General features: G+C 54.2%; 8 protein-coding genes across 8 annotated transcripts in view; 5 read left to right on the top strand and 3 right to left on the bottom strand.

Moving 5' to 3' along the window:
- Positions 1-283: 283 nt before the first annotated feature.
- CHGG_02240 (uncharacterized protein) lies at positions 284-1,048 on the top strand (the record flags this gene model as incomplete). The annotated part of the gene is made up of 1 exon (XM_001228755.1): positions 284-1,048. One exon carries the CDS (start codon positions 284-286, stop codon positions 1,046-1,048), a length of 765 nt encoding a protein of 254 aa, XP_001228756.1.
- Positions 1,049-1,240: 192 nt separating this feature from the next.
- CHGG_02239 (uncharacterized protein) lies at positions 1,241-2,534 on the bottom strand (the record flags this gene model as incomplete). The annotated part of the gene is made up of 2 exons (XM_001228754.1): positions 1,241-2,226; positions 2,300-2,534. The coding sequence occupies 2 exons, from the start codon at positions 2,532-2,534 to the stop codon at positions 1,241-1,243; spliced, it is 1,221 nt and encodes a 406-aa protein (XP_001228755.1).
- Positions 2,535-3,442: 908 nt separating this feature from the next.
- Positions 3,443-5,322, top strand: CHGG_02238 (uncharacterized protein; the record flags this gene model as incomplete). Its single annotated transcript, XM_001228753.1, has 5 exons — positions 3,443-3,483; positions 3,748-4,407; positions 4,471-4,738; positions 4,803-5,032; positions 5,091-5,322. The coding sequence occupies 5 exons, from the start codon at positions 3,443-3,445 to the stop codon at positions 5,320-5,322; spliced, it is 1,431 nt and encodes a 476-aa protein (XP_001228754.1).
- A 440-nt stretch (positions 5,323-5,762) lies between these two features.
- On the bottom strand, positions 5,763-11,974 carry CHGG_02237 (uncharacterized protein; the record flags this gene model as incomplete). Its single annotated transcript, XM_001228752.1, has 10 exons — positions 5,763-6,457; positions 6,552-6,996; positions 7,084-7,920; positions 8,021-8,182; positions 8,549-8,621; positions 8,939-9,446; positions 9,524-9,653; positions 9,734-10,944; positions 11,380-11,404; positions 11,513-11,974. The coding sequence occupies 10 exons, from the start codon at positions 11,972-11,974 to the stop codon at positions 5,763-5,765; spliced, it is 4,548 nt and encodes a 1,515-aa protein (XP_001228753.1).
- A 2,108-nt stretch (positions 11,975-14,082) lies between these two features.
- Positions 14,083-16,663, top strand: CHGG_02236 (uncharacterized protein; the record flags this gene model as incomplete). Its single annotated transcript, XM_001228751.1, has 3 exons — positions 14,083-14,204; positions 14,397-14,415; positions 15,419-16,663. 3 exons carry the CDS (start codon positions 14,083-14,085, stop codon positions 16,661-16,663), a joined length of 1,386 nt encoding a protein of 461 aa, XP_001228752.1.
- Positions 16,664-17,048: 385 nt separating this feature from the next.
- Positions 17,049-19,124, bottom strand: CHGG_02235 (uncharacterized protein; the record flags this gene model as incomplete). Its single annotated transcript, XM_001228750.1, has 5 exons — positions 17,049-17,261; positions 17,332-18,019; positions 18,108-18,222; positions 18,327-18,586; positions 18,802-19,124. 5 exons carry the CDS (start codon positions 19,122-19,124, stop codon positions 17,049-17,051), a joined length of 1,599 nt encoding a protein of 532 aa, XP_001228751.1.
- A 1,293-nt stretch (positions 19,125-20,417) lies between these two features.
- On the top strand, positions 20,418-22,795 carry CHGG_02234 (uncharacterized protein; the record flags this gene model as incomplete). The annotated part of the gene is made up of 4 exons (XM_001228749.1): positions 20,418-20,429; positions 20,685-20,858; positions 21,062-21,244; positions 22,127-22,795. The coding sequence occupies 4 exons, from the start codon at positions 20,418-20,420 to the stop codon at positions 22,793-22,795; spliced, it is 1,038 nt and encodes a 345-aa protein (XP_001228750.1).
- A 973-nt stretch (positions 22,796-23,768) lies between these two features.
- Positions 23,769-24,795, top strand: part of CHGG_02233 (uncharacterized protein) — a gene marked incomplete at both ends in the record, with an annotated part of 2,008 nt that continues 981 nt past the window's right edge. The window contains 2 exons of the mRNA XM_001228748.1: positions 23,769-23,787; positions 24,086-24,749. Of these exons, the coding sequence (XP_001228749.1) occupies positions 23,769-23,787; positions 24,086-24,749 (683 nt within the window). The remainder of the gene's footprint in view (positions 23,788-24,085; positions 24,750-24,795) is intronic.

Here is a 24,795-nt window from a genome sequence, read left to right as displayed (position 1 = left end):
GCTTAGATGTCTAACTTGAAAAGGCTAGAGGAGTCGATTAGCCTGGGGTCTCTGGAGAATTTTGCGGGGTTGATTCAATGCCGAGGCATGGACAAAAGAAACATCGTCGGGACCGGAGCGATCCCGCAAACTTCAACGCCACGAACTCGACCGCTCCACACTCAATACATGCTTTTAAACCCTTTACACGGCCTTGTAGGTCTTGAACCCGCCTGTTGAGGCAATTCAAGGCCGGTGGCGCAAGATATCTTCTACTTTCCATTAGCCCCTAGAATCAACAACCATGATACTTTTTGAACATAGTTTCTCCGCCCTCTGGGCCCTGACGGTCCGCACTTACAGCCCTCGTCAACTTGAGTTCTGGGGTACACTAGCCGTCCAGATCGTTTTCTTCTGGATCCCGGCCCTCACCTACACAGCTCTGGACTACATCCTCCCTTCATTCTCGGCGCGGCACAAGATCCAACCGGCTCCCAAGCAACCCACCACGGCCGAGATAAAGCACTGCTTCCTGGTAGTCCTCCGCAACCAGCTGCAATCCGTCGTACTCGCCATCCTCCTAGTGGCCCTCTCCATCGCCCGCGATGAGCCCTCCCGCTTCCGCATCTCAGCAACCCTCCCCTCGGGCGCCGAGCTCGCGCGCGACCTGTTCATCTGCTGGGTGATGCGCGAGGTCATGTTCTACTATGCGCACCGACTGCTACACACTCGTCGGCTATACAAGATCATCCACAAGGTGCACCACGAGTTCACGGCGCCCGTGGCGCTGACCGCCCAGTACGCCCACCCCATCGAGCAGCTCGTCGCCAACACCCTGCCCATTGCCCTGCCGCCGCTGCTGCTGGAGACTCATATTCTGACGATGTGGGTGTTCCTGGCGGCTATGCTGGTTGAGACGGCTACCGTGCATAGCGGGTATGACTTTCTGATGGGCATTGCCAAGGCCCATGACGCCCATCATGAGAAATTTAGCGTGCATTATGGAGCGTATGGATGGATGGATTGGCTGCATGGGACGGATGGGAGCAAGAGGAAGAAGGTTGAGTAAAAGGGGGTTTGAAGTGGGTGGGGATAGGAGAAAGCACCACCCAACAGGAGCGGCATGTTTCTAGGATATCAAGATATGATGAATCGTATGAGGAGGTTAATGAATGGAAGAGATGAGGCATGATATTGGAGGGGTATCAAACGCCTTTTTTCCTGGCAAGTTCTGCCACACGCCTATCCCAGGTACCCAAACTTATTCAGGGACCTTGAGGATGTCATCGACCAAGACCACTTGGCCCGTCGCGATCGACTTGTTTGCTGCAATGCCAGTTAAAATCGAGGCCGCCCCGTCAATGTGGCTCGCGGCCCGCATGTACTCGTCGGTGACTGGCTCCCCAAACAGATCCTGCAGCAAGACGCTGTCACCGCCACCGTGTGCCCCCTTGCTCGTTTCGATTTCAATCTCCCTCGGCGGCTCAAATAGCGGCCGCAACAATATCGACCTCTTCTCGATCGACCCCTCCAATGACTGGTCACCGCCCGAGTTGACATAGCTGTTCTCTACAACCTCCATTTCCAACCTGCCACCTGTCCCGTTGAAGGTCACCCTGAACCCCTCCCACGGCGCGTACGCCGTCAGTGAGTACGTCATAACCGCCCCGTTCCGATACCTCACCAGCAAGTTCATGGTATCCTCGATGCTGATCCCGTCCCCAAACACGCTCTGATCGCGATAGTACCCGTCCTCATCCTCCGCATCCAAATACAACGCCTTCAACGTCGGTATCGTCTCAAGATGCAGCGCAAACGGATCCCCCTTCGCAACCTCACTCCCCCGAGCACGGTTATAAAACGCCGTCACCCCCCTCTTCTCCGCGTTCTCCTTCCCATAAAACTTCAGATCGCCCTGCGCATACACCGACAACGGCCTCGTCTGCAACCAAAAATTGACCAAATCAAAATGATGCGTCGACTTATGCACCAACAACCCGCCACTATTCCTCTTATCCCGATGCCATCGCCGAAAGTAATCCGCGCCATGCGACGTATTCAGCATCCACTCAAAATGCACCGACGTCACCTGGCCGATCGCCCCCGCCCGCAGCAGCTCAAACACCTTGGTGTTGTGCGGCGCGTAGCGGTAGTTAAAGGTGACGCGCACGTTGCGCTGCGTGCGGTCGACGGCGGAGAAAATGTCCAGGCAGCGCGGCGCGTCGATGGTCATGGGCTTCTCGGTCACTACGTTGCAGCCGAGCTCGAGCGCGCGCACGATGTACGTGTGGTGGGTGCGGTCGATGGTCGTCACGATGACCTCGTCGGGCTTGGTGCTGGCCGATCATGTGGTCGAAGGAGGCGGCGAGAAAGGTTGGCACGACCCTGTGGCCGAGGGCGGTGAGTTTGCTGTTGGCGTAGTCCATGCGTGTTTGGTTGGTGTCGCAGAGTGCTACGATGCACGAGGTCGCTTGGTAGTCGGTTGCGATGGCGGTGTAGAAGAAGCTCGACCGTCCGCCGGTGCCCACGAGGGCGTAGCGTTTCTTGGTGGCCATGACGATGGTTTCTGAGTTCGACTTCCGATTTGAGAAGTAGATGGTGATGTGATGTATCCAGTCTCAACGAAGGGACGTAGGGCTGTCGAGTTCGAAGGCCTGTCGAGTTCGAAGGCCTGTCGAGGTTGAAGCCAAGCCCGGGGATTTATGCACAACGCAAGCAATAATGCATGGACACTAAGTCCGGTCTGAGTAATAGGGGAGGTCCGCCCACGGACCAAAGTATGATGCCGTTCCCCCGATATCGTGGAGTGACACGCATTGTCTCGGATCGACCCCCCTCTCGGCCGAAGATGGCCCATTCCCGAACCTTAGGCTGAACACAACAGGGTTCAACCAAGTCTCCTCACCCCCCAACATGCGGGGAAGTTACACCCTTTGCGGGGATGCATTCGAGATGCCGTTGTTGGATTCCCCAACTTCTTGGCCACGAGGCAGATCACCCTTACTGCAGTTGGGGAGAGCCACGTGGGAACTTCAATGCCTTCCTCGAGGATACCGTTCTGGATTTAACCCAGAATTAATCCTCCCAATAAGTCATTCCTTGAAGGGACATGGATAAAGGGGAAAACCTGCCGGGCAGACATTCCGCGGGACGGCATTCAAATGGAAAGGCCGAGGGGGGTCCTCCAAGTCTAAAGGAGGGCGGCATGAATGTTGGGGTTGCTGCAAAGCTGCCATGTTACCGGGTTGGCGGACTGGTTGTGGAACGATGACAAACAAGAAGGTATTCACCCCTCTCGGGGTAAAGCACAGCGATCAGCACGGTGCCGACCTGGGTGCAGTTGCCCGCTTCCCGATCGCAGTTCTTATTTTTCCCCGATTGTTATTTGACAGGTCCCACGTCCGTGGTCTCGGTATCCTGAGCGAAATCTCTTCTTACATTTGCTCCTTCAACAATCCTCACAATGGCCGAGTACCAAGGAGACAGAAGCTCCAGCGGCGGGAGGTGACGAGATCACGGCAGCCCCTGACCCAACACGTCCCGAGAAACTAGCTACGAGACCAGGCTACTGAGTTCCTCGAGGCTCATGGTGGTGACCACTCGTTCACGTACGAAGAGGAGCGTGATGTCCTTCCCTTGAATCGACTATCGCGTCCTACCCCTTCTCCTCGGAGCCTACTTCTTCCAGCAACTCGACAAGAGCTCTCTGAGGTATGCACCTCCCCTCCTCCAACCCGACACACTCAACCCCTAACCCACCAAACAAAGCTACGTCTCCATCTTCGGCATCTCGCGCGACGCCAACCTCGTCGGCAAGCAATACTCATGGCTCGGCTCCATCCTCTACCTTGCACAGCTCGTCATGCAGCCGCTGGCAGCCTTCCTCCTAGTCAAGCTGCCGACAGGCAAGGTAATCGGCAGCGCCATTCTGCTATGGGGCGCGTCGCTGTGCATTATGTCCGCCTGCACGACCTTCCCCTCGCTGCTGGGGCTGCGCTTCCTGCTGGGCTCGTTCGAGGCCATGATCGCGCCGAGCTGCGTGGCCGTGACGCAGATGTGGTGGCGTCGCAGCGAGCAGACGCTGCGTACCAGTTACTGGAACGCCATGAATGGGATTACGGCCATTGTTGGTAGTTTGTTTACGTACGGCCTAGGGCACATCGAGAGTCGCGTTATGTTCAAGTATCAGATTATCTTTTTGTTTTGTGGTCTGCTGACGGTGTGCTATGCCGGGGTGGTGCTAGTGCTGATGCCTGACTCACCCATGGAGGCCAAGTATCTTAAGGAAAGGGAGAAGGTCATTGCGGTGGAGAGGCTTAGGGCGAACCAGATGGGTGTTGCATCGAGGGAGTGGCGGTGGGACCATGTCTGGGAGACGCTGTGGGATCTTAAGACTTGGTGCTGGTTTGTGGCTATTGTGGCCATTTCGTATGTTTGTTTAATTCTGACCATTACTGGTCCAGGTGTTGGCGTGGTGTTGACTTGACCCAGGATTTCGAGCGGGGGCATCGGCACGTTTGGGAGCTTGATTGTCAGGGACTTTGGCTACACCAACTTCGACGCCATTCTGTTCAACATCCCGTTCGGCGCCATCCAGTTCTTCATGATTATCGGATCCGCCTGGGCTGCGACGCACTGGCAGAGGAAGGGCTTGACTATCGCCGCCGTCAGTGTGTTGCCTATTGTTGGGACCATCCTCATGCTCACAGTTCCGCGATCCAACCATAACAAGGGCGTCTTGCTGTTTGGGTATTATTTGGTGAGTTACGCCTCATATTTTACTTTACCAATGTTGATACCCTCCCATATCCGGGCTGACACAGGACTGTCAGGTGTCTTGCTTGGCTGCCATCACGCCCCTAATATACGCATGGCAAGCCCAAAACACAGCCGGCGACACCAAAAAGAAGTGCACCTCGGCCATGGTCTTCATCGGCATGTGCACAGGGAATGTCATTGGTCCGTTGCTTTATGACGAGAGTCAGGCACCGCTTTACCGGTCGGGCCTCATCGCGACTCTCATCATGTTCGCTCTCGTTGGGGGTGTTTCAGCGTAAGTTATCATGTTTTCTTGTGCGCCGGAGGAGCTCGAGACGCTAACAAGCTGCCAGACTCATCCCATTGTATCTCATGTTCCTCAACCGCCGGCACGCCAAGCGCCGCGAGGAACTAGGGAAAAGCGCGGCGCTAGTTGATGAGTCGATGGTGTCCAAGAAGAAGATGGAGGACAGCAAAGCGGTCGAGGCCGGGGAGAGTGGCAGACACCTAACGGCACTCGAGGAGGACAATGCATTACAAGACATGACGGATTTGCAGAATGAGGATTTTATTTATGTGTATTAAGTTCCAGCAGCTGGACATATGAGACACGACTTACTCCTCCACTCGTTCTGAGCCCGCCAGGAGCGTACGCATCGGCCCACGCATTATACAGCACGAGGTCGAAATAATGTCCCAATTTCCACGGTGGATAGGTAATTACACGAAAGGAAAGCGGTGTTTTTGTTGGGGCCATGCTAGACGGGCAGTAACTTTCGGCTAGCCGGGCAGTACCTCCCCAAGAGAAAACGCTAACACGTAGATCCTTAATATCGCAGCGTCCCTCAACAGATACCTGATTAATCAAAAGTCCTTTGTAATATCCTTTTTTTGCTCTATTCTATAGTGTAATCCATGTCCTTTTCGGACCTGCGGGTATTGTACAATTGCGTTGTGAAAACGGTACAGCTATTTCCACCTAACGTTTGTTCTAGGTCTAGACTCCCGCTCTGTGCAGCCAATATTCAGCAGCGGCGTGGGCGTTTCCTAGCCCTTGCAGGCTGCTCCTGAGACTCCTGAATACGCGCGACTGGCATCACTGTACGCCCACTCCGAGTAGTCCGCAGAGTCTGATTGGGGACGGCACCCTGACTTCTAGCCGGCCCGGAGATCCTTGGGGCGTTCTCAGGTCGGCGTTCTGGGTCCTTTCCACGCCAAGTATTGACTATAATCTCTGGTTCCGGCTCCGATTCGATTTCAGGCCTGGATTCGAGGTCATCCAGCTGTTCTGGTTCTATCTCCCATTGCGACAGGCGCCGTCTCACACTCGGATTGAGTCTTCCAGCTGATGCGTGGCCTCGAGCCGCTCTTGGGTTGCGGGCGCGCCGACTGCCTCTCCAACCTCGTTGGGACTGTCGGTTACCTCTCTGTGAGGCTGGAGGTCGAAGGCTGACTTGGCCGGGGAGGCAGAGTTCTCTGGTGACTGGTATGGGCTCATTTTTGGGACGCCCACGTCGCCGTTCAGCTGGATTGGGGTCCCTGATTCGAATATATCTCTCTTGACAATCGATCCTCGAATCAAGGAGCCAGCGTGGATCAAGATCCTGCAAAGTAAGAGGCTCCTTATCCTTCAATCGCTGGTGAATAATATGCCGGCAAGGAAGACGAAACTGTAGCTGTATTGTACAGGAATCATCGCAGACTGGGACTTCTTCGGATCCTGTATCGCGGGCATTGTTCAATGCTTCTGCGCGTGCGTTTCTCGCGAGTATATGCTCTAGAGCTTTGAGAAGAGACGGCTTGAGGGAGATCACCTAGGTAATCTTGGGGGAAGTAGTCCATCTTAATCCTCGTCATCTGCTTTGCCACCTCTTGATTGTAGTTGCGGTGCTGATTCTGGCACATTTCTTTGAGAGCCTTTGTCAAGCGTAAGAAATCGCTTTTGCCGGTTACCAGATAACTCTTGATGTTGAAGTTAGAGGACTCGGTCTGAGACGTGACCGATTGGGAGAAGTTCAGGTGCCTCCGAGTACAGTATTCCGCCCATTGTTCTCTCAGAGGGAGCCATTCAGCCTGGAGATACTGCAGGATCTCCTCCTGGTCGGAGAACTCCGCAATAAGCCATGTCCAGATCCTCACAAATTCCTCCTTAGTCTTGGCGCGTACCAGGATCTTCCAGATGGTAAGAACGCCCTCAGCATCGTGGGTGATCTTGGTCCGGGATCCAGGACGATCTTCAGAGGGTTCTTCTGTTGTAAACTATACATCACCAAGACCCTCCTCATCAGCTGCAACTTGGTCGGGCAGGCGAGGCCATTTGCCCTTCTTCTTTGCCTGGAGGAGAACGTTCTTGTTGATATGGAAACGGCACAGCTGTTGTTGGGCATCCGGAAACGTCTCCTTCAGGGCGTCCCTCATCCTTTCGTCTTTATCAGTGATCGTTACGGCTGGAGATCGGGCTTCAAGTTGGACCTGGAGTTCCTTGACTCCCTGAGCAAGGAAATCAAAGCCCTCACGGCGTTCGTTATTGATCAAGCCGAAGGCAACGTTTGCAGTAGAGTTGATATTCGTCTGAGTGGTAATAACAAACAGGGGAAATCCAAGTGCGTTGGTACTGTGAGTATTGTCAAAACTGAGGCAGTCTGGGAAGCGCTTCCACATCTCCTGACACTCTGGGAAGGTAAAAGCGATGCCCAAAAGGCGGTTGGGATCTCGGGTATCCCATTTCGGGACATATAGGACTCCTTCCTGGTCAAAAGCCTTGATCACAGCCCCGGAGGCTGAACAACCATCCTTTTCCTGTCGACGGAATGCCTGTCTGGCGTTGTTGATATCCTTGATGGTGAAGTGCGAATTGGGTTCCTCCTCCTCTACCATCTTGCTAATCTCGCGTGCTTTGATGGCGCTATAGCTGGACATCTTCTTCACAAGGTTCTTGACCGGGGACTTTATCTTCCGGTGTTGTGGGTGAGCCGAGGGATCGAGGGACTTCGGGTGGTTGTGGACGTGGTAACGAGGATCCTTATGATGCCTGAACACCCATCCTTCATCTGTGAGCTTTGCCGATGCCTTGAACTTGCAGCCAGACTTGCGAGTGCTGGACTTGCGTAGCCGGACTCCCTCGGTAGGTCTAGGCAAACCGAAGCGGTCACAGACGATGGTGTAGTAAGTCGGGTTGGCCTGCTATACGGTTGGAGGCGTTCTGGCGATTTACTGCATATCCGTTGGCCTTGCCGTGGGCGTTGATTGCGTCCTGAAGCTGTTGAATAGTATCTGCTTTTACTGTCGAGCCGTCATTGCAAAGGGCTCCTCCCTCTGGGTATATTGGGATGGCATCTTCGTCATCTGACAGGCCGTCCTCCGAAAAACCACCCCATTCCTCGAAATCTTGATCCGACATTTTGTGCGCGCAATTTGGAGGTGTTGCGCCTTTCGTCGACGAGAGCTAGTGGAATATTCGGGTTCATCAGGTTCGAAAAAGTCGGAATGGAAGTTCTTGCGAAGATCTGGCGAGAATTGGCGCGTGGCTGGGCGCGTAAGAAAAGCGCGTTGTTTGTCACGGGTTGTGGAAGGGGACTGCCAGGTCAGGGGTAGCTACTGCCCGGTTAGCTGAAAGGTTACTGCCCGGCTAGCCGAAAGTTACTGCCCGTCTAGCATGGCCCTTTTGTTGATTCCCTATCATATTGTCATTCTTGGACTGCGAACTTGGCCCATCCCGCAACTTACCCGTCACCCTATGAATCCATCAACTTCTGCAACAAAGTACCTAGGTAAGGTACCTAGGTATCTCACATGCCTCCTGGGCACTCACTGCCCATTTCGCCCAATATTTCCATCTTTCCCTAAACCTATAACTACCGACAAAGCCGGTGCCTCTTGGAGGCCTATATCGCCCCTTTTATCAAATCCACAATCCAAACACAGAATATCATCCATTCTTAGTTCAACGGCCTCTCGGCACTCGTTGACCACAGTAACCCAGTAGGCCCTACATATGCGACCTGCTTTACCAGATCGCAATGACAAGAAACATGGTCTTTGGTAACATGACCCAAATGTGCAAATCCGAGCTAGCCAACACAGCAGGTGTCTAGATATCGCCTTTAACACCTCTACTACGAAGAAGTTAAACAACAGCCCCATGCCCATTTTGACCGGCCCAGCTAAGTGGTGTTCGGCCAGATTCATCCTTCGCTTCGACATTAGCACCTTTGTCAAGCAAAAGCGTAACAACAGCCTCAAACCCGTTTTCAGCAGCTTGTCCAAGTGGTGTTCAGCTATAGAAGCCACCTTTGCTTCGATATTGGCACCTCTATCAAGGAAAAGCGCAACAATTACCCTATGGCCGCGCCTAGCGGCCCATGCAAGTGGCGTTTGGTCATTTCCATGCTTCGCTTCGATATCAGCGCCTTGATCCAACAAAAGCCTAACCGTAGCTTTATAACCGTCTTTAGCGGCCTGGGTAAGTGGTGTTTGGCCCAAGATATCCTTCGATTCGATATCAGCGCCTTTATCTAACAAAAGCTGGACAGTAGCGTTAGAACCGTTTTTAGCGGCCTGGGTAAGTGGTGTTTGGCCGAAGGTATCTTTCGCTTCGATATCGGCACCTCTATCTAGCAAAAGCGCGACAACAGCCTCATTATAGCATCCAGCGGCAATGGCAAGTGGCGCTTGGCCGTATTCTTCCTCCTTCGTTTCGATATTGGCACCTTTATCAAGCAAAAGTAAAAACAATAGCCTCGCGACCTCGTTCGAGCGGCCAAGAAAAGTGACGTCCTGCCATAACGAGTCTTCGCTTCGATATTGGCACCTTCATCTAGCAAAAGCGTAATAACAGCCTCATCACCACGTTCAGCGGCCCAGAAAAGTGGTGTTCGGCCATCTTTATCCTTCGCTTCGATATCGGCATCCTTCATCTAGCAAACCCTTGATAACAGCTCCATGGCCAAAATGTGATGCGACAAGAAGAGGCTCTAGCGGTTGCTGGAGATCTAACATTTGCACGCTGGTAGATATTGTACCATTTCGAGAGGCTTTCACCGTGTGGGTTGTAGATCCTGAACGCGCGATGCATGCTGCTAGCAGAACCGGTGGGCTGAGCGTTACGGAAATGGTTAGCCCAGTGCTGGGCCGAGTAATCCAAGAAATCGACACAGGCCCCACTTGGAGAAGTCTCAGGTAAATTGAAGAGATCCAAGTAGGCAATGCAGACCTCAGCAAGGACTTGGTGGGCATCACGGGCTGTGATAGAGTGGTGCCAGTGTAGATTTGGGACGGCGGCCGTCAGTGGCGACGGTGGGGCGAGGAGAAATTCCCTGGCGGTTTGGTGGAGGAAGTAGATCTTGCCATGGTATACCGAGACAAACAGTCCACACCACGACCTCAGGCGTGCTTGGAAATCCTTCTCCGATTCCAAATCGAGGGCCACTGGGCTGCTGGTGCTCGTGTCTGTGTTGACGGCGATATTCATTTCCGATAGCGTCAGAGGCCTGCTTGCCCCCAAGATGATACTCAACACTTTCCGAATCATGGACGTGTCGCGGGGTTTGTTGAGAATCTTCTCATATGCTTGGTTGACGTTGTCAGGTAGCGTTGCGATACTCTCATCAACACCTTTCGGAGTCCTCTTGAAATCAAACTCTTCCAGGTAGTCAAACACAAGGTGCACCCAAAGGTAAATGCGGTGTTCGATTTCAAGTAGCCGCTCTTTCAGGCGGCGCTTGACATCATCTCGGAGCACTTTCTTCCTTGCAAGTTGCTCGACTCGATAATCGACAACAAGGTTCACTTCTTTGGCGATGGCCACTGACTCGTCTTCGCCTGGAATACGGATGAATGGAAAGTCGTTGACGAGATCCCGAAACTCTCCGAGAATTTCCTCGTATGGTCGACAAGTCAGCAGAGTCCGGAGCTTGCCGTGAGATTGCTGCTGCGTGTTTCGGTGGAGTTGCTTCAACTTCTCGGCGAGATTCTCGAATTCGGATTTGAGGCATTCATCAAACGCATCGAAGACTAAGATAACAAGCCCCGTTTGTGCATTCTGTAAAGCGTCTTCCAAAATGTTCCACAATGTTGCCATGTTGTTGACCAGAGCCGAGCCGTCTCGCGCATGTTTTGACGTGGCATGGCGAATCAAAGAGGCTTGTGTGTAAGAAGTTGATGGAGTAGCGCGCAGAGCGCTTGTCTGACGGTGTTCTGGCCCTGGTCCTTGAAAAAGAAGTAGCAGACACTGGCGTTGGTCCTAGGAAGCACCTGGTCGATCAGATATTTTGCCAGAACAGACTTGCCGCAGCCGGGGTCTACCGAGACCAAGAGAGGCCCCGAGTCTTGCCCGAGCCACTGTTTGAAGTTGTCGTGTCCGATGTACCACTGGCAGGTATCTTCCACTCTGTCTTTCACGCGGTCTTTGTACCACTCATACGAGACATCCTTGGTCCCTTCAGCCAGGCGAAATTGTTGGTGGCACTTCTCCTTGTCGGTTAGGCTCTGCTTGACAATGCTCGTCTGGATCTAAAGGGTTTGTTTCGCAACTTGGAGGTGCTCCTGGTTAGTGGCGAGGAACTCCTGCATGGCGCTGAAGTACTCGATGCTCGCCTTGCTCAGCTTTCCCAGCTCCCCTCTCGCCGAGAAAAGCGTTGATACGCCCCAGGTCTCGGTTGACAACATCCTAAAAATTGGTGATTTCAGTCCGCCACTCTGCCCAGTCGTCGCACCCGAGCACATCCTTTGCAAGTGTTTTCCGACGCCTCCGATATAGTCTGAGAACGGATCTGACCTGAAATTCCAAGATCTTCTGATAAAGGCCCACAATGTGGGTGTTGACTTCGGCCATTAGGTCTCTGCCCACAGCGCCGCTCTGCGCAAGACGGAAAACCTGAGACCCAAAAGCCGCATAGTAGCGCATCCGAGTCGCCACATAAATGAAGCCTCCACGGTTGGCTTCCTCGGCGGTTCTGTGATTCGTGAGGAGTGGGAGGACGATAGAGACGCCGGCCCATACAATGGAAGCTTCGGGCGAGGCTTTGGTAGCGAGGGAGATCCAGTCCTTGGCCCACAGCACCAGGTCGGCGGCCTGAGCAATACGATCCCCCACGGCGATTTCGTGACCGGCAATAGCCCATTTAAGTTTGTCTTCGTCCAGCCGCTTTATGCCTCGTTCGGTTATAGCCTGCAATTGCGCCTGTCCCAGGCTGTCGCTCTTGTTGGTACTCGTAGTACCGTTGGCCCCGTCTGCCATAGCATCTGCGCCCGTGGTCAGTTAACAACCGCACAATAGATTACAGGTACCTAGGTATCTTAGGTACCCAGGAGAAAGAAGTTGGCAGGTGGAGGTCTTCCCAACCATTGCCGGCAGCGCTCGCGGAGACGACGGCGCAACCCCATGGCTCTAATTAGGGTTAATTCTAGAATGATTGAGCTTCGAGTATGTCGCGTCACTGGTGGGATGTTGCATTTAGTGAGCACCTCGAGGGTATCGGGTAGAGGAAGTCGAAAAGATAAATGCGGTGGGCGCAAAGTCTGAGGGAGCCCAATGAAGCGACGGCCAGCCAACCATATCGAATCGTCGATCAGCCCTGTTCGCGAGCGCGGCTAAGCCTCTCAAAGGGAAAGGTACCTATGTACATAGTGTACATAATTGGGCAGGCTTGTCCTCCATATTAAAAGGTGCGCAGGGCCCTTATGCATGTGTGATGCTGTCCGTAAAAGTTGCCATGTCATCGTCGGAGCTTGGTGCCTGTGTGGCCGGCCGCCGATAAGCCCCCGTTCATAGATGGGCGCGGGCTTTCAATAGCACCCGACTACGGTGTGACTGCCCGGGGGGTTGCCGTGGCTTGCGCTGTGTGGGCCCGTAACCTCCGGGGTGTATGTAGGTACCTAGTTCCCTCTTCTACTCAGGCCACCCGTACTGGCTCTCCCAGTTGGCGCCCAGGTGACACACTGTATTCTTGCTTTAGAAGGGTTCGTGGTAAATAAGCGTCCACATCGGCAGTTATTACTCCTATTTCAATGCGTTCATCTGCCGTGGTGTTGGGATCAGTCAGATTGGGGCACAGTACTGGCTTGAACCGATCGTTGCTCAGAGTCGGATCAAATCTAATTTGTGTGTTCGCTGCTGTAATGAACCTAGGAGGCGCAGTTCTCTTGATTGATGACCTGTGCAAGGTACGGAGGAACTGAAGGAGGGCGTAAGGTTTGGCATATTGGATCTCGGATTCGGGGTAGGTATATTGATTTGTGCCCGCGAGTATGTATATACATACATTCGTACCAGCAGGGACCCCTTTCCAACCTTCCATCAGCAAACGTGGGTACCTACCTATCTTCACAAGCTCAGAGATAGCTGATACCCAGAACTTGGACTTTGCAAAAAGGATCTTCCTTAACCCATACCACCCAAAATCTGGAATTTACCCCTTTGCCACCCGCTTCCACCATATCTCCGACCGAAACGTAGGGTCATCCGACGCAACCGAGACCAACAAATACGTTGCCTCCTCCCGTTCGTGAACAACATAATTGCGTGGTGAAGTCGACCCGACCATGACCGGCACACTTGCGGCTACCATAGGACCATGTAGGAGTTGACCACGATGCGTTGTCGCCGGCACCGATGCGTTAATACTGAAGAATCCTGCGTACGACATGGCGTGCTTGCCCACCAAGGCCCAATCCGCATCGGCGTCGGTGTCTTTGGGGGGCCAGCGGATGTTCACCGGGCGCACTTCCTCCTCCGTGGCTGCTATATTCGCGGCCATGTAACCCTGACGGGTGTAGGTGAGAAGGCCGACTGGGTTGCTACCCCAGGCGCTGGGTAATTCCGTCCCATTTCGCCAGCTGGTCCGCTGTTAGTAATCTTGGGGAGGAGAAAGGCATGTAGCAGCATACACGGTGTTGTTTATCAGGGAATATGTTCCTGCGAGCGCGGCGATGATATGATCGGTCTTCATTGTGCTGGTGTGGGGGGCAGGGCGGCCTTAGTTTCTTCAAATGTTGGATGCCGGCGTAGCAAAGAAATGGGGCGTCGAGGAAAAGGAAAAGTCTTCGTGGCCGCCAGGCCAAAGGGCGTTTCAATCTGATGTTTATGGCTTTAAAATGCACGGACGTGGGGGAAAATGTGAGGGTGCAATGCAGGTCATGCATGCGACATTGAATGGCCCCATGCGGGTGAGGTTTTTTTGGGACCGAGTCTTCTCATCTTATTGCCGATGACGATCGGCTTTCTTTATTTTCTTTCGCCTCGTTTCAAATTGGTAAACCCGTTGGGATAACACAATAACCAAGCTCGGAATAGTGTCGTTGCATCTTTCCACGGAGCCGGGGCTCGGATCTACGATTGGAGTTAACATGTCGCCGGCTCGGACTGGAGTTGGTGGTGGTCAGCCGCCACATGCAGTTCGCTTGGGCTTACTGAGGTCATTGCAGCATGAAGGGGCGATTCTCACTTGTTATCTGGCCGAGGATAGATTGTACGAGCTAGCCCATGTTTGACAAACTCTTTGGTCTTTCGATAGCGGTCAGGAGGACTTGGGTATCAGCCCTCCCTATTTTCTGAAGTACCTAGATATTTTTAGCGAGATCTAGGTAAGCTCGGCGCCTTGCTCTGGACTGCCCTAACACCGAAGGTAAAGATGGAGACGCTCCCCTTACACAACTGATAGATCGCCTTCAAATACCGAGGTGTGTTATCTGCCTACCTAGGTACCTAACCATACTTCTAGGGCTATCCGCGAGAGTTGAGAGAACTTCAATTCAACAACCTTCCGCTTGAGATTCAAGATGCGGTTCTATTAGAAGCTTCCAGCTCGTCAACCGAAGTAGCATTTGGCATGCCCCTATATCTGTTGTCCAGCTCTTCAGGCTGTAAAGCTAGGTAGGTACATACCTACTGATCAACCCAGAACTATTTTGCCTCGTGTTGTCAGAAGCCTTGTTTCGTGCTTTACGTGGACGGAGAGGTCTTTTTTCTCCAGGGAGGGCATCATACGGAGCAGAGAATCAAAATGCGGTGCCAACGGCTACAGGGGTGCCAATGCTGTGATTATACCTGGGTAGCCAGGGCATTGGCTTGTTGCGGTGGTTCACTTGTTGGACCGTACAAGTGTATACCGGGCACATTCGCATACTCCCTAAGGAGTAAATCTACGGAGCTGCTGGACGCCCTTGAATAGGTACTTACGCGATTTCTGGCACGAAAGAGTGGTAACAACTAGTTAGTTAACGTTAGAGCTATCACCGACTTTACGTCAGCATCCCTGCCCTCTTGAACAACGAAACAAACCAATGGGAACCGCACCACAGCGGCACGCACCCAGGGGCACTGCCACAGGATCATCGGGTCTTCCAGGTCACCGACAGTGTTCTTTTCCACGGAACCACCCAAGCCACTGTAGAGCTAGCGCGGACAGCCTCCACGTACGGTTATCGCTCTTTGCCTCGGGTACGATCTCCATGATCAAAAGAAAATCACATACGAAGTCCCGAAATGGGTGTCAAAGCTGTAAGAAGCGGCACGTCAAGGTAAATACTAAACCATGGTGCACTGCCTCTCCAGTCTTCAGAAGGGACGTTTAGCAAAGCGAGGCTGACCAAATAAAACCAGTGCGACGAACAAGGACCGCCATGTCTACACTGCGTCATGCGAAAAGAGCCCGAGACGTGTACATACCCTTTTCTACGACAGCCCACCGCGCCATCCGGCAGGTCGTCACCAGCATCTTTAGCGGTTCCCGTTCCGGCGGTGCTGCCCGCCCTCCCCCCGAGCACCTTCTCTTCCCGTTCCTCTTCCACCCCCTCGACGGAGAGCAACCGCATTCTCGAGCTCGAACTCATGCACCGCTGGTCCACCCGGTCATGGACCAGCGCCGAGTCCACCCCAGTGTGTCGCGCCTATCTGGTCGACCATCTCCCTCGCGCCGCCCTCCGAAACGGGTACCTCCTCAACGCCCTCCTCGCCACCGCAGCCGTCGACCTCGCCGTGTCCCACAAGACCAGCGATTCCCTCAACGACTCAGCATCCTACTTCCGCACGGCGCTGGAGTACGGCAACAAAGCCATGGCCGACTTCCGCGCGCAAGTGACCGCCCTGACGCCCGACAACGTCGACCTAGTCTTTTACTTTTCGAGCCTGGTGGGTGTGGTGCACTTCTCGGTGCCGCCGGCGGACAAGCACGTCAGCATCATCGACCGCGTGTGCGAGCACGCCGAGGTGACGCTCAAGTCGGGCCACATCGTCGCCGAGAACATGGCGTGGATCCTGGCCGGGCCGAGTCCCCTCCCGACCGTGCTGCGCGATTACACGGTAGACTTGGCGTTGATGGACGAGCTGGACCAGAAGACCCGCGCCGCGTTGGAGCTCATGTCGGCCGTCTCCCGCCTGGTCCGCGTGGCCCCGACGAGTCCGACTGTTCAGGGTAGTGCTGTGATTACTGGGGAAATGCCGGGTATGATGCAGGATGGACAGAGGCCGTTGGCTTGCGAGATACATGTTTATCAGCTCGCCATCGGCCAGACAAAGTATTGTTATGCTGAGGACCTCAGGGATAGGCGCAAGGCCTACTTCCATACAATGTTTGCCGTTGCGGGAGCACCTTTCTCGGCGGCCGTCCGAAACCGGGAACCTATGGCCCTGTTCATTCTTATGTACTGGGGGGTTCTTGTCCACCGAGGAAAACGGGATCCCTCGCTTTGGGTCCTGGTGCCGGAAGGGCGCAATATCGTGGCCGAGAGCTCGTCGCTGGTGCTGTTCTCGGAGATTGTGGATGTTCCGGGGGTACGGGAGGGTATTGCATGGACCCGCTTCCAAGTTGGACTACCTGAACTTCCTGGATGTGTCTTGCCTTCCACGTTGTTGGAGACGGAAATAGTGGCAGGTGTGTATACGGATGCGATGGAGGCCGCGGCTGGGGGCATGGAAACAGGGCAGTAATGATGATAATGGACAGCAGAGAGATAGCTAGCATGTTATTGTACCTATACGTTTTGCTCAAGAGACGGATGGATGTACGGCAATTCAAGAAGGGTTGAACTTGTTAGAGGATAGAGAGACAAAAACGGTCAATGAGGAAGAAACACGCGAAAGAAAAACAACGAAAAGTAACTGTGTGTCCTCCTGGTTATGTTCTCGAATTCCCATCGCTTTGCCAACCACTCCGTGTTCATACATGTAGTATGTGCATTCTATCAAATTCCACCACGCAAGGTCAAACAGAAAGATAAACGACAAACCCGGACAGAAGTCGAAACGAAGCTCTAGAGAAATGAAACGGGTTGGCAGGAGAAAGCACCCAATGGGAAGTTTTGTCAGGACAGTTTTACATCCACCATCTCGGACTCACCCTCCGCTTCTCAGCCGGCGTGTTGTTCTTTCTCTGACCAGCCACCTCTTCCAGCACGTCATCCCAGGTGTAGCTGGAGAAGGGATGGGGAGCATCGCAGACACTTCCGGGCTTGGGGAGCATGCCGTTCTGCCAATATGCCCTGGTAGCCAAGAATCCACAGAGAGAAGGGGCGCCGAATGTGGCGTGCTGTTCAGCCTATTAGTACGAGGGACTCGTCCCGAAGAAAAGACGGCAGTAAGGGGGGAGGAACACTTACACCAGTACCATTCACCTCCAGCACTGCACTCCCCTCAAAGCCCGAGCTAACATTGAACGCGCTCCTCAGTGCGGTATGCGCATCGCGGGTGTTGCTCGCCAGGAGGATCGGGTTCTTGGTCTTGACTTGGAAATCCCCCTTGTAAACCTCCCTCGCCTTCCACGGCCACTGCGTGCAATGAGCCGTGATGGGGCTGACGGTATCTCCCGCAAACCTGCTAATCTCGTAGAGCTTCTTAAAGGCGCCGGCCTGCTCTTGGGCCTCGAATGAATCCAGTCTGACGGTGCGATCGCTGCAGAGGATGGCGTACTGACTGAGCACGATGGGAAAACTGGCGATGGCATACTGCGTCGCGGTGGAGGGCTGTACAAAAGATTGGATGGCGGCCTTGCTTTCGGTTTCGTTTCCGTAGAGGATGGCGGCTAGCGTGGCGGACATGGCGGGCCATCCGCCCACGCTTTTCAGCCCCCCTAGGATGATGCTCTTGAAGGTTCCCATGTCAACGAGGGTTGTGCCCGCTGCGACCGGGGAGATTCGTAGGCCCTCGATAAAGGCCCAGGCATCGTCGTGGAGTTCCGAGGCCGTCTTGTTGAAGGCCGCAAGGGCGCATTCCCCAGGCGGCGCGGTGATGCAGCTGTCGAAGAAGTAGCGGAAGACGAGGTCCGTATCGGACCATTGCTCGTAGTCACTATCAAGGAATGTTAGAAGGAGAGAACATATGAGAAACGACAGGTGAGATGGGAGATAGAGGTAGCAAAAGAGAAAAGGAGACCTACGCGTGTGCGTGATAGTAGTCACGGGTATTGGACACGCCATCGATGATCATTTTGCCGATCCTGTCGGGAAACATGGCTGCGATGGTAGCTCCGAGTGTGGTGCCGTACGAGATTCCTTTTTGTTCGCGTCAGACCGTTTTCCTTGTTTTCACCACGGGCGTGATCCCAAATCCACGGATGAAAAAACAAACTCGGACCCAGACATAGAGTAACACTCACCCCAGTACCGTATTAACCCATCCTCCGAGATGGCCTCGGCAACGCTCAGGATATCCCTTGCGACAAAGGCCGTGCCGATGAACTGGCCAATTTCGTCTGCATTCCCTTCTTCTTTACAAATATTCGCGTCGATAGCGCCACGCGCCCAGGATCGTCGCTCTGCATTGTCCGACTCGAGAGTCGATCCGATCTCGTTGAGGATTTGGCCCATGGTGAAGGTATTGTTGGTACAGACGAAGGGGATCGTTGTGCCGGTTCCTCTGTTCAAGCCACATTAATTTCTCTGTTGCTTTTAGTGTATAAGGGTGGGGAGTTAGGGTAACAAACCGAGGATCGAGCCCAATGAGATCGTATTCACCACCGCTGAGGCTATCCAGCAGAGCCGTTAATAACGTCGCTTTTATCACACCAATGAGGTAAACTTTCTGCTTCTTGTAGACGCAAGAACATAAAACAAGGTGAGCGAGAAACGTACGCCAGCAACAACTCCCCATACAAAACAGTCCCCCCCCGGGCCGGTGAGCCCGGTCCTCCAAAGTTCATCTGGATGCCACCGCGCGACGGCTGGGTAGGGGCCAGAACCTTGACGAGCTGCAAGTTGACAGTCTTGCCCTTGGCGGACTCGGCGGTTCCGGTATAGTCTAGCGGGACCGTCAAGTTTCCGCATTGAAGGTCAAGCGTCGTGTTGAATTCGCCGGCGGGACATGGAGCCCAGTTGACTTTGGGTGTTTCCGCCGAGGCCACGAGGCCTGCTGAGGCGAGGGATGCCAAGTAGAGGGAGAGGAGGCGGGGGGTCATGGTGGTGGGTTTAAGCGATGGTGGTACTTGGTTTGGTGGCAGACAAGAGCGACCCAAAACATGATGGATGGGAGGGTATATATATCTATTCTCGATTCTCAAGTCAGATTTGCCGAGAAGCCATCAAAGCATGTAAGTGAGATTGTGAGGTAACTGTGCAGCTGATGATGATCTCCGTGCATGGCGCTGTAGGTAGGTAGGAACTCCCTTCTACAATCCATGATATTATACCATCTCTTCAACCTTGATTTGATGATCCCATCCTAAAAGAGGATGATCCTGAACACAATGGTCTGGACCAATCCCGCCTCCCACAGCTTCCTTCGACCATGACATAATCGTACAGACACGCGGGTTCCACGGGCTGTGAGAGGCTCTCGGCGTCATGTGGGGCCCGGGACTGCCGGGGTCAAACACGCGTGTCGGGTCATATCTGATTGGCTTACATTGTGTACATGTATTAACCATATTGGGAAAGTCGGGGTTTTGGGTGCCCAGCATCCGAATCCTCACCGGAACCTCAGGTACCTAGGTACTCTCAACCCTGTTTTGTTTCTTGGGCTCGAGAGAAACTCGCCTACATGGTTGGGAAGTTTTACCATGTGAGATTAATTGATTCGACCTGAGAGGCACCTCCGTACATTGACGAAGCGACGGGGGGAGAACTAGTATGCGGATGTCAAGATGGCCACTCACCCTTCAACCTCATAGGTGTTCTGCCGCGTTCAGGATCTGGTTTGGGAGGGCTGTTGGCATATGGGAGAGTGTAGGGTCTTTGCGAGAATTGGTTCAGCACGGTGCCATAGTTCACAGCTAAGCCAACTCCAGCGCCGAGTTCAAAATTCAAAGACGCTGTAGGTGCACGAGCTCCGAATAACCTCACCATTAAAGGCACGGAAAAGAGGGAACGGTGACCGGTACATCAAAAAGCCCAGAGTCCAGCCTCCGCATCGTCTACTATAACTACCTTACATAGGCACCTGTCATGTTGGGGCTCCCTAAGCTACCGTCCATAATGTGGCGCAGTCGCTTCACCTGCATAAGGCAGATTTGACAACATCAATACAAATTTCCCCGGCAAGAAGGTAAAGTAGGTAATTTCTCTTACATTTGTATCATTTTCCCATCGCCCGTTACATATGGATTCCGAATCTATTTCTCGCCCTCGCCCGGCTTTTCACACCCTCCGACACCCCCCGAAGCCGGAGAGCGAGGACATCGAAGCAAATATAGCATCGGCAAGCGGCGGCCAACCCTCTTGGGCCCCCTACATGGGACGCCAGGGGCAGGAAAATGGGCGGAATGGTATGCCCGCTAATGGGGTTTGGTGGCTGTTCTGGTTTGTTTTGCCCATACTGCATTCTCTCTAAGATCGTTTATTGACTCCAAGAAATCGCCAGGCGTCGTCGCCTACAACCCCCCGACAGGCCACTACTACCGATCAATACTAGAAAAGAGACCGTGCCTCCCATCGCAAATCCACGATCCTCTCCAACCGGCCAGAGCACCGGTGAAGAAGTGGGACTGACATCGGCTGCGTCAACACAACGTAAATCACAGCGTCCACTTCGTCAAGAGGCTTGGAATGCCTACGGGTTGAAGCCACCATCAGAAGAAGAGCAAGAGTCTGCTGCAGAGGACACCTTGGTGGATGTGGACAACATATGGGTGGATGCGGACAACAGATGGGTGTTCCTGTGCCACGGTAACGACGGTCAGGGCATCGCCTACCCCGTGCGTATGGAAGCATTTGACGCAGAGACGCAGTGGCGCCAATTGCGGGATGCCTGGGATACAAAAAGAGGCAACAGACGGCTGAGACGACTCATACATCCTCTGGGGTTTGGCGTAAACAAGATCGAAAGAGTTACTGTAGGGCACCTATGAGTAATTATCTCTGAGATGAAGGAACCCGAAGCTGATGTGCATGTGCGTAGATCTACAAGCAAGGACATCCTCTAAAACCAGACGATGGCTGGGACATAGCTTACGAGCCTTTTGACCTCGCATACGAAGTGAGGTCATTACGAGAAGCAAACCGGGCCACAGACATCGGCAATATCACTAGTCATTATCGCGACGGCTATTCTGTCTGTGGCTATGATCCCGATGGGGTCTTCGTACGTCGATGCCCCGTCTGGGAAGATGACCCTCTTGCCTGCTGTGAGGCCTCCGCTCATTTCCAGAGACGCGTAGAGATAGGAGAGCTCCAAATGGTTCCACGCTATGCTAAATTCCTCCACAATCCAAAATCTGCCGTTGGCTCGTGTGCATCACTGCCCTGGAAGCTAGTCTACACGAAAGAGTATGCCCACTAACAACCCTAAGTTCTTCGAGCGTTCTCAAGCAGTGCAGGCTGACGCTGACGAAAATATCAACTTTGTAGGCACATAGCCCAGCAGCTTCAACGCTGTGAAGATGTGGGGCTTTCGGCGGTTGAATGGGAAGCACTCTTGGTTACAGAGGGCTGGACTTTTAACCCCAAATCGGTGGTGTTTCCAGTTCCTGTTACACTGGTTTTGGTGGCGGTTATGGCATCGAGGTTGGTGTACGGAGACTGGGGAACAGCATGGACGGCGGCAAGTTGTCTAGTGGCGGTTATAGCAACTGGCCTAGCGTGGATTCATATGATCACCAGTCGCTGAGCGAGGAAAGAGAACGACTACCTACCTAGGTACCTAGGTAGGTAGGGACTTATTGTCTGGTATTATTTAGGGAGTCTCTCTAATTGTACGGGGTCGCCAACCTAATTGTACGGGGTCCGCACAGACTACATGGATTGCGCCACACCTAAGAGGGGCTAAGCCTCGGCAACCCTCGCCCAACCCTAACCCCCGTTGAGAACCCACGAGCCGCCCCCTTTTTTCCGTGGCCTCTGAGCAACGGCCCCATCATGCTTGCCCCTTTTTCCCTATCGTCCCTACCTAGACAGCGAGAATCTATCACCGCGCCAGCTTGAGCAATATCGGGGGAAGAGATGGCTTGGGGATGTACGATTCAAGATCAGCAGGAAGGCCCTAGGTCTCGTGACCCTACAACACCAGCTCTGCCACCGTCGCGTCGAGGCTCTCTCCAAGCTTACAGAGGCACAACGACGTGCCCAGTCACCTGACGAAGACTCCTGTACAGGGTCGTTCCGGCGCCAGTTTGGCCTTGTTCCCACAAGATTGAGGAGAGGCTCCGCGCTACCGAGGAGCTTACAATCCGAGACACCCACGAGCATTGGAGGCTCGGCAAGGACCTTGCCTCTGGGGACCTCTATCTCCCTATCCTCGAGCCCCTCGCAGTTGTGGTACGTCGTGGAAGACCAGTTATTGGACCCGAGCAGATCCCCATTGCTGCCATCCCACGTGGAGACAACTATCGTCGACGAGCCGCTGCGAGCCGCCAACGTGATCCCTCTCAATGGGAGCTTATGGACCAGGCGGAGATCCAGGGACACCTCTATCAAGGACGGGATATCGAAGTGTCGACACCGACGCCGGCACGAGGACGTGGACGGGGCTCGGGGGCTCGGGGGACTACAGGAAGACGGGGAAGAGGTCGCGGACGGGGACGAGGCCAGCAAAATAGAGTATACGAGACCCAAGGAGTTACAGGTCCAGCGTCTAGTGCAGCCATACAGCTCGGGAGGCCAGAACCGGACACCCCCTTGGCTAGTTGACAGATAGAAATCGATGCCTGAGTTCCCTGGAATAGATCCCCCTCAGGTGTGGCGCAATCCATGTAGTCTGTGCGGACCCCGTACAATTAGGTTGGCGACCCCGTACGATTAGAGAGACTCTATTTAGGAAGTAATATTATTATTGTTTCCTACACCGATATGCCCTGGGGCGCGCCGGTCCTTCTACTGCTATTTACAAAGGAAACCGTACCGTATAGGCCGGATAAAAACCTCTGTCTACCACTTTGAGATCAACAATCTATGAATCCGTCATACTGCAAAAGAAAGGAGGCCCTTTGCCGGCCTCCGGGCCCTCTAGCCCTCCCCATCCACTGTTTCTAGCTCCAGCCTTCTGGCCAGCCTATACTCCAGTAGCCGGCCAGAGTCCATCAGCCAGCCAAGGACCTTCCTAACAAATCTTCTGCTCCGGGCACCTACTCCCCGTAATACGGCTTGTAGGTCCCGATGTGACCGAATCTCTCTGCCGTCCCACGGCCTTTGTAACGGCGGGTCGGGGCACCAAACCACCAAGTGCTCCAATTAGGAAGTAATATTTGAGGGCTGTGTCAGAACTGGCCGCGTGTAAACTGGATCGTTGTACATTGACCAGGTAGGTAGGGAGGCGGGTATCGATCGCTTCAACTTGTTACGAGTCATGTCGAGACGATGACGTGAACCTGTCATTGCCCACCACAGTCTTCATTTCACCATCCAAGAAACGCAGCGTGCTTTTGGTCAATAGTCCGCCGACCACCCGCTCGCACGTGCCAAGGCAAAAAGGCGTCTGTACCACAAAGAGGCAGACGCTCATAGGCCGCCGAGGTCGAGTGGCCTGCGGCCTCGAGCGGGTGGTCGGCGGCCCGTTGACCGGGGCATGCCCTTGCTGTGCCTCAGCCCCAAACGTGAGGCGCTGATGGGTTGCCTGGACTGATGTACCCGCTCTTATGCATCGTTGCCACTGATACGAGTGCCTCCACAGTATGCATCTGCACAGTGCAGGTAAGCCGCAGGAGGCCTTGGGCCACCACAATCCGTGATTCGAGTCAGACGACGCTTATCTCCATCCTCGCAACCTTTTCGTCGGATCTCACGGTAAGAGGCATTGGCCATCTTTTCGGTTCAACTACACAATACCCAAAAAAAAAACCCTCATCACATCCGCTCACAATCGGCAGCCGCTCACCCCAGTACCCCTCACGGCGGTGAGAACGTGAGAGTGTGAAACGAAGCCTCAGTCCATCACGACAGCACACAAAACGATGAAATCCCCTTTAATCTACGCCTCACGGTGTCTCAGCGACATGGAGGACCGCTGGATCCCCTACTCAGCACTCTGGTGGCGCTTCTGGACCCCACGCATCCCGCGCGGTGAACGGTACCAAGAAGGCGCCTTCACAGGCTACCTCAACGACGACGACGACGACGAAGACCCCTCCAACATGGCCCTCCTCGACATCCGCCGCTTGCTCGCCATCCCCCTCATTCGCCGCATCTACGAAAAACTCCCCTACATCGACGTCTCCCCCATCACCCGGCCCCTACGAGCAAATGACCCCCACCCAACGCGACCAACGCACCGCCTTCGTCATCGAATCCACCCTCGCCGCCTACACCTCCGGCAAAGCCCTCTACCCGCGCTCCACCATCGCCCGCATCGAATCCCAACTCACCGCCGCGGGCACCGCCCTCGCCCGCCGCCGCAAGGACTTCAACCCCCCACCCCCGGCGGCGCAACCGCTTCAAACCCCCTCGGCCGCGGGCCTGCGGCACAAGCTCTTCTCGCACTGCGAGGCGCCGCAAAACCGCTCTTGCTTTCCTTCCCGGCCTACGACAACATCACCACGGACGTATCCGACGTGGTCGCCCGGTGCCGAGCTCGCCTACTCCCAGCGCCGTCTCCGGCTTGGACTGGTACCGCGACAGCGAACATCACTTTCCTCAAACGACGCCCCGCCGGCGTTGTACTGCCTAGGTCCGGCTCCAGGTCGAGTTCCGCACCATTTCAGG

The sequence above is a fragment of the Chaetomium globosum genome, genomic scaffold (genome assembly GCF_000143365.1).
Source record: "Chaetomium globosum CBS 148.51 scaffold_2 genomic scaffold, whole genome shotgun sequence".
Lineage (NCBI taxonomy): Eukaryota > Fungi > Ascomycota > Sordariomycetes > Sordariales > Chaetomiaceae > Chaetomium > Chaetomium globosum.
Note: the sequence above shows the minus strand (reverse complement) of the source record. Positions and strands in the feature narration are given on the sequence as shown.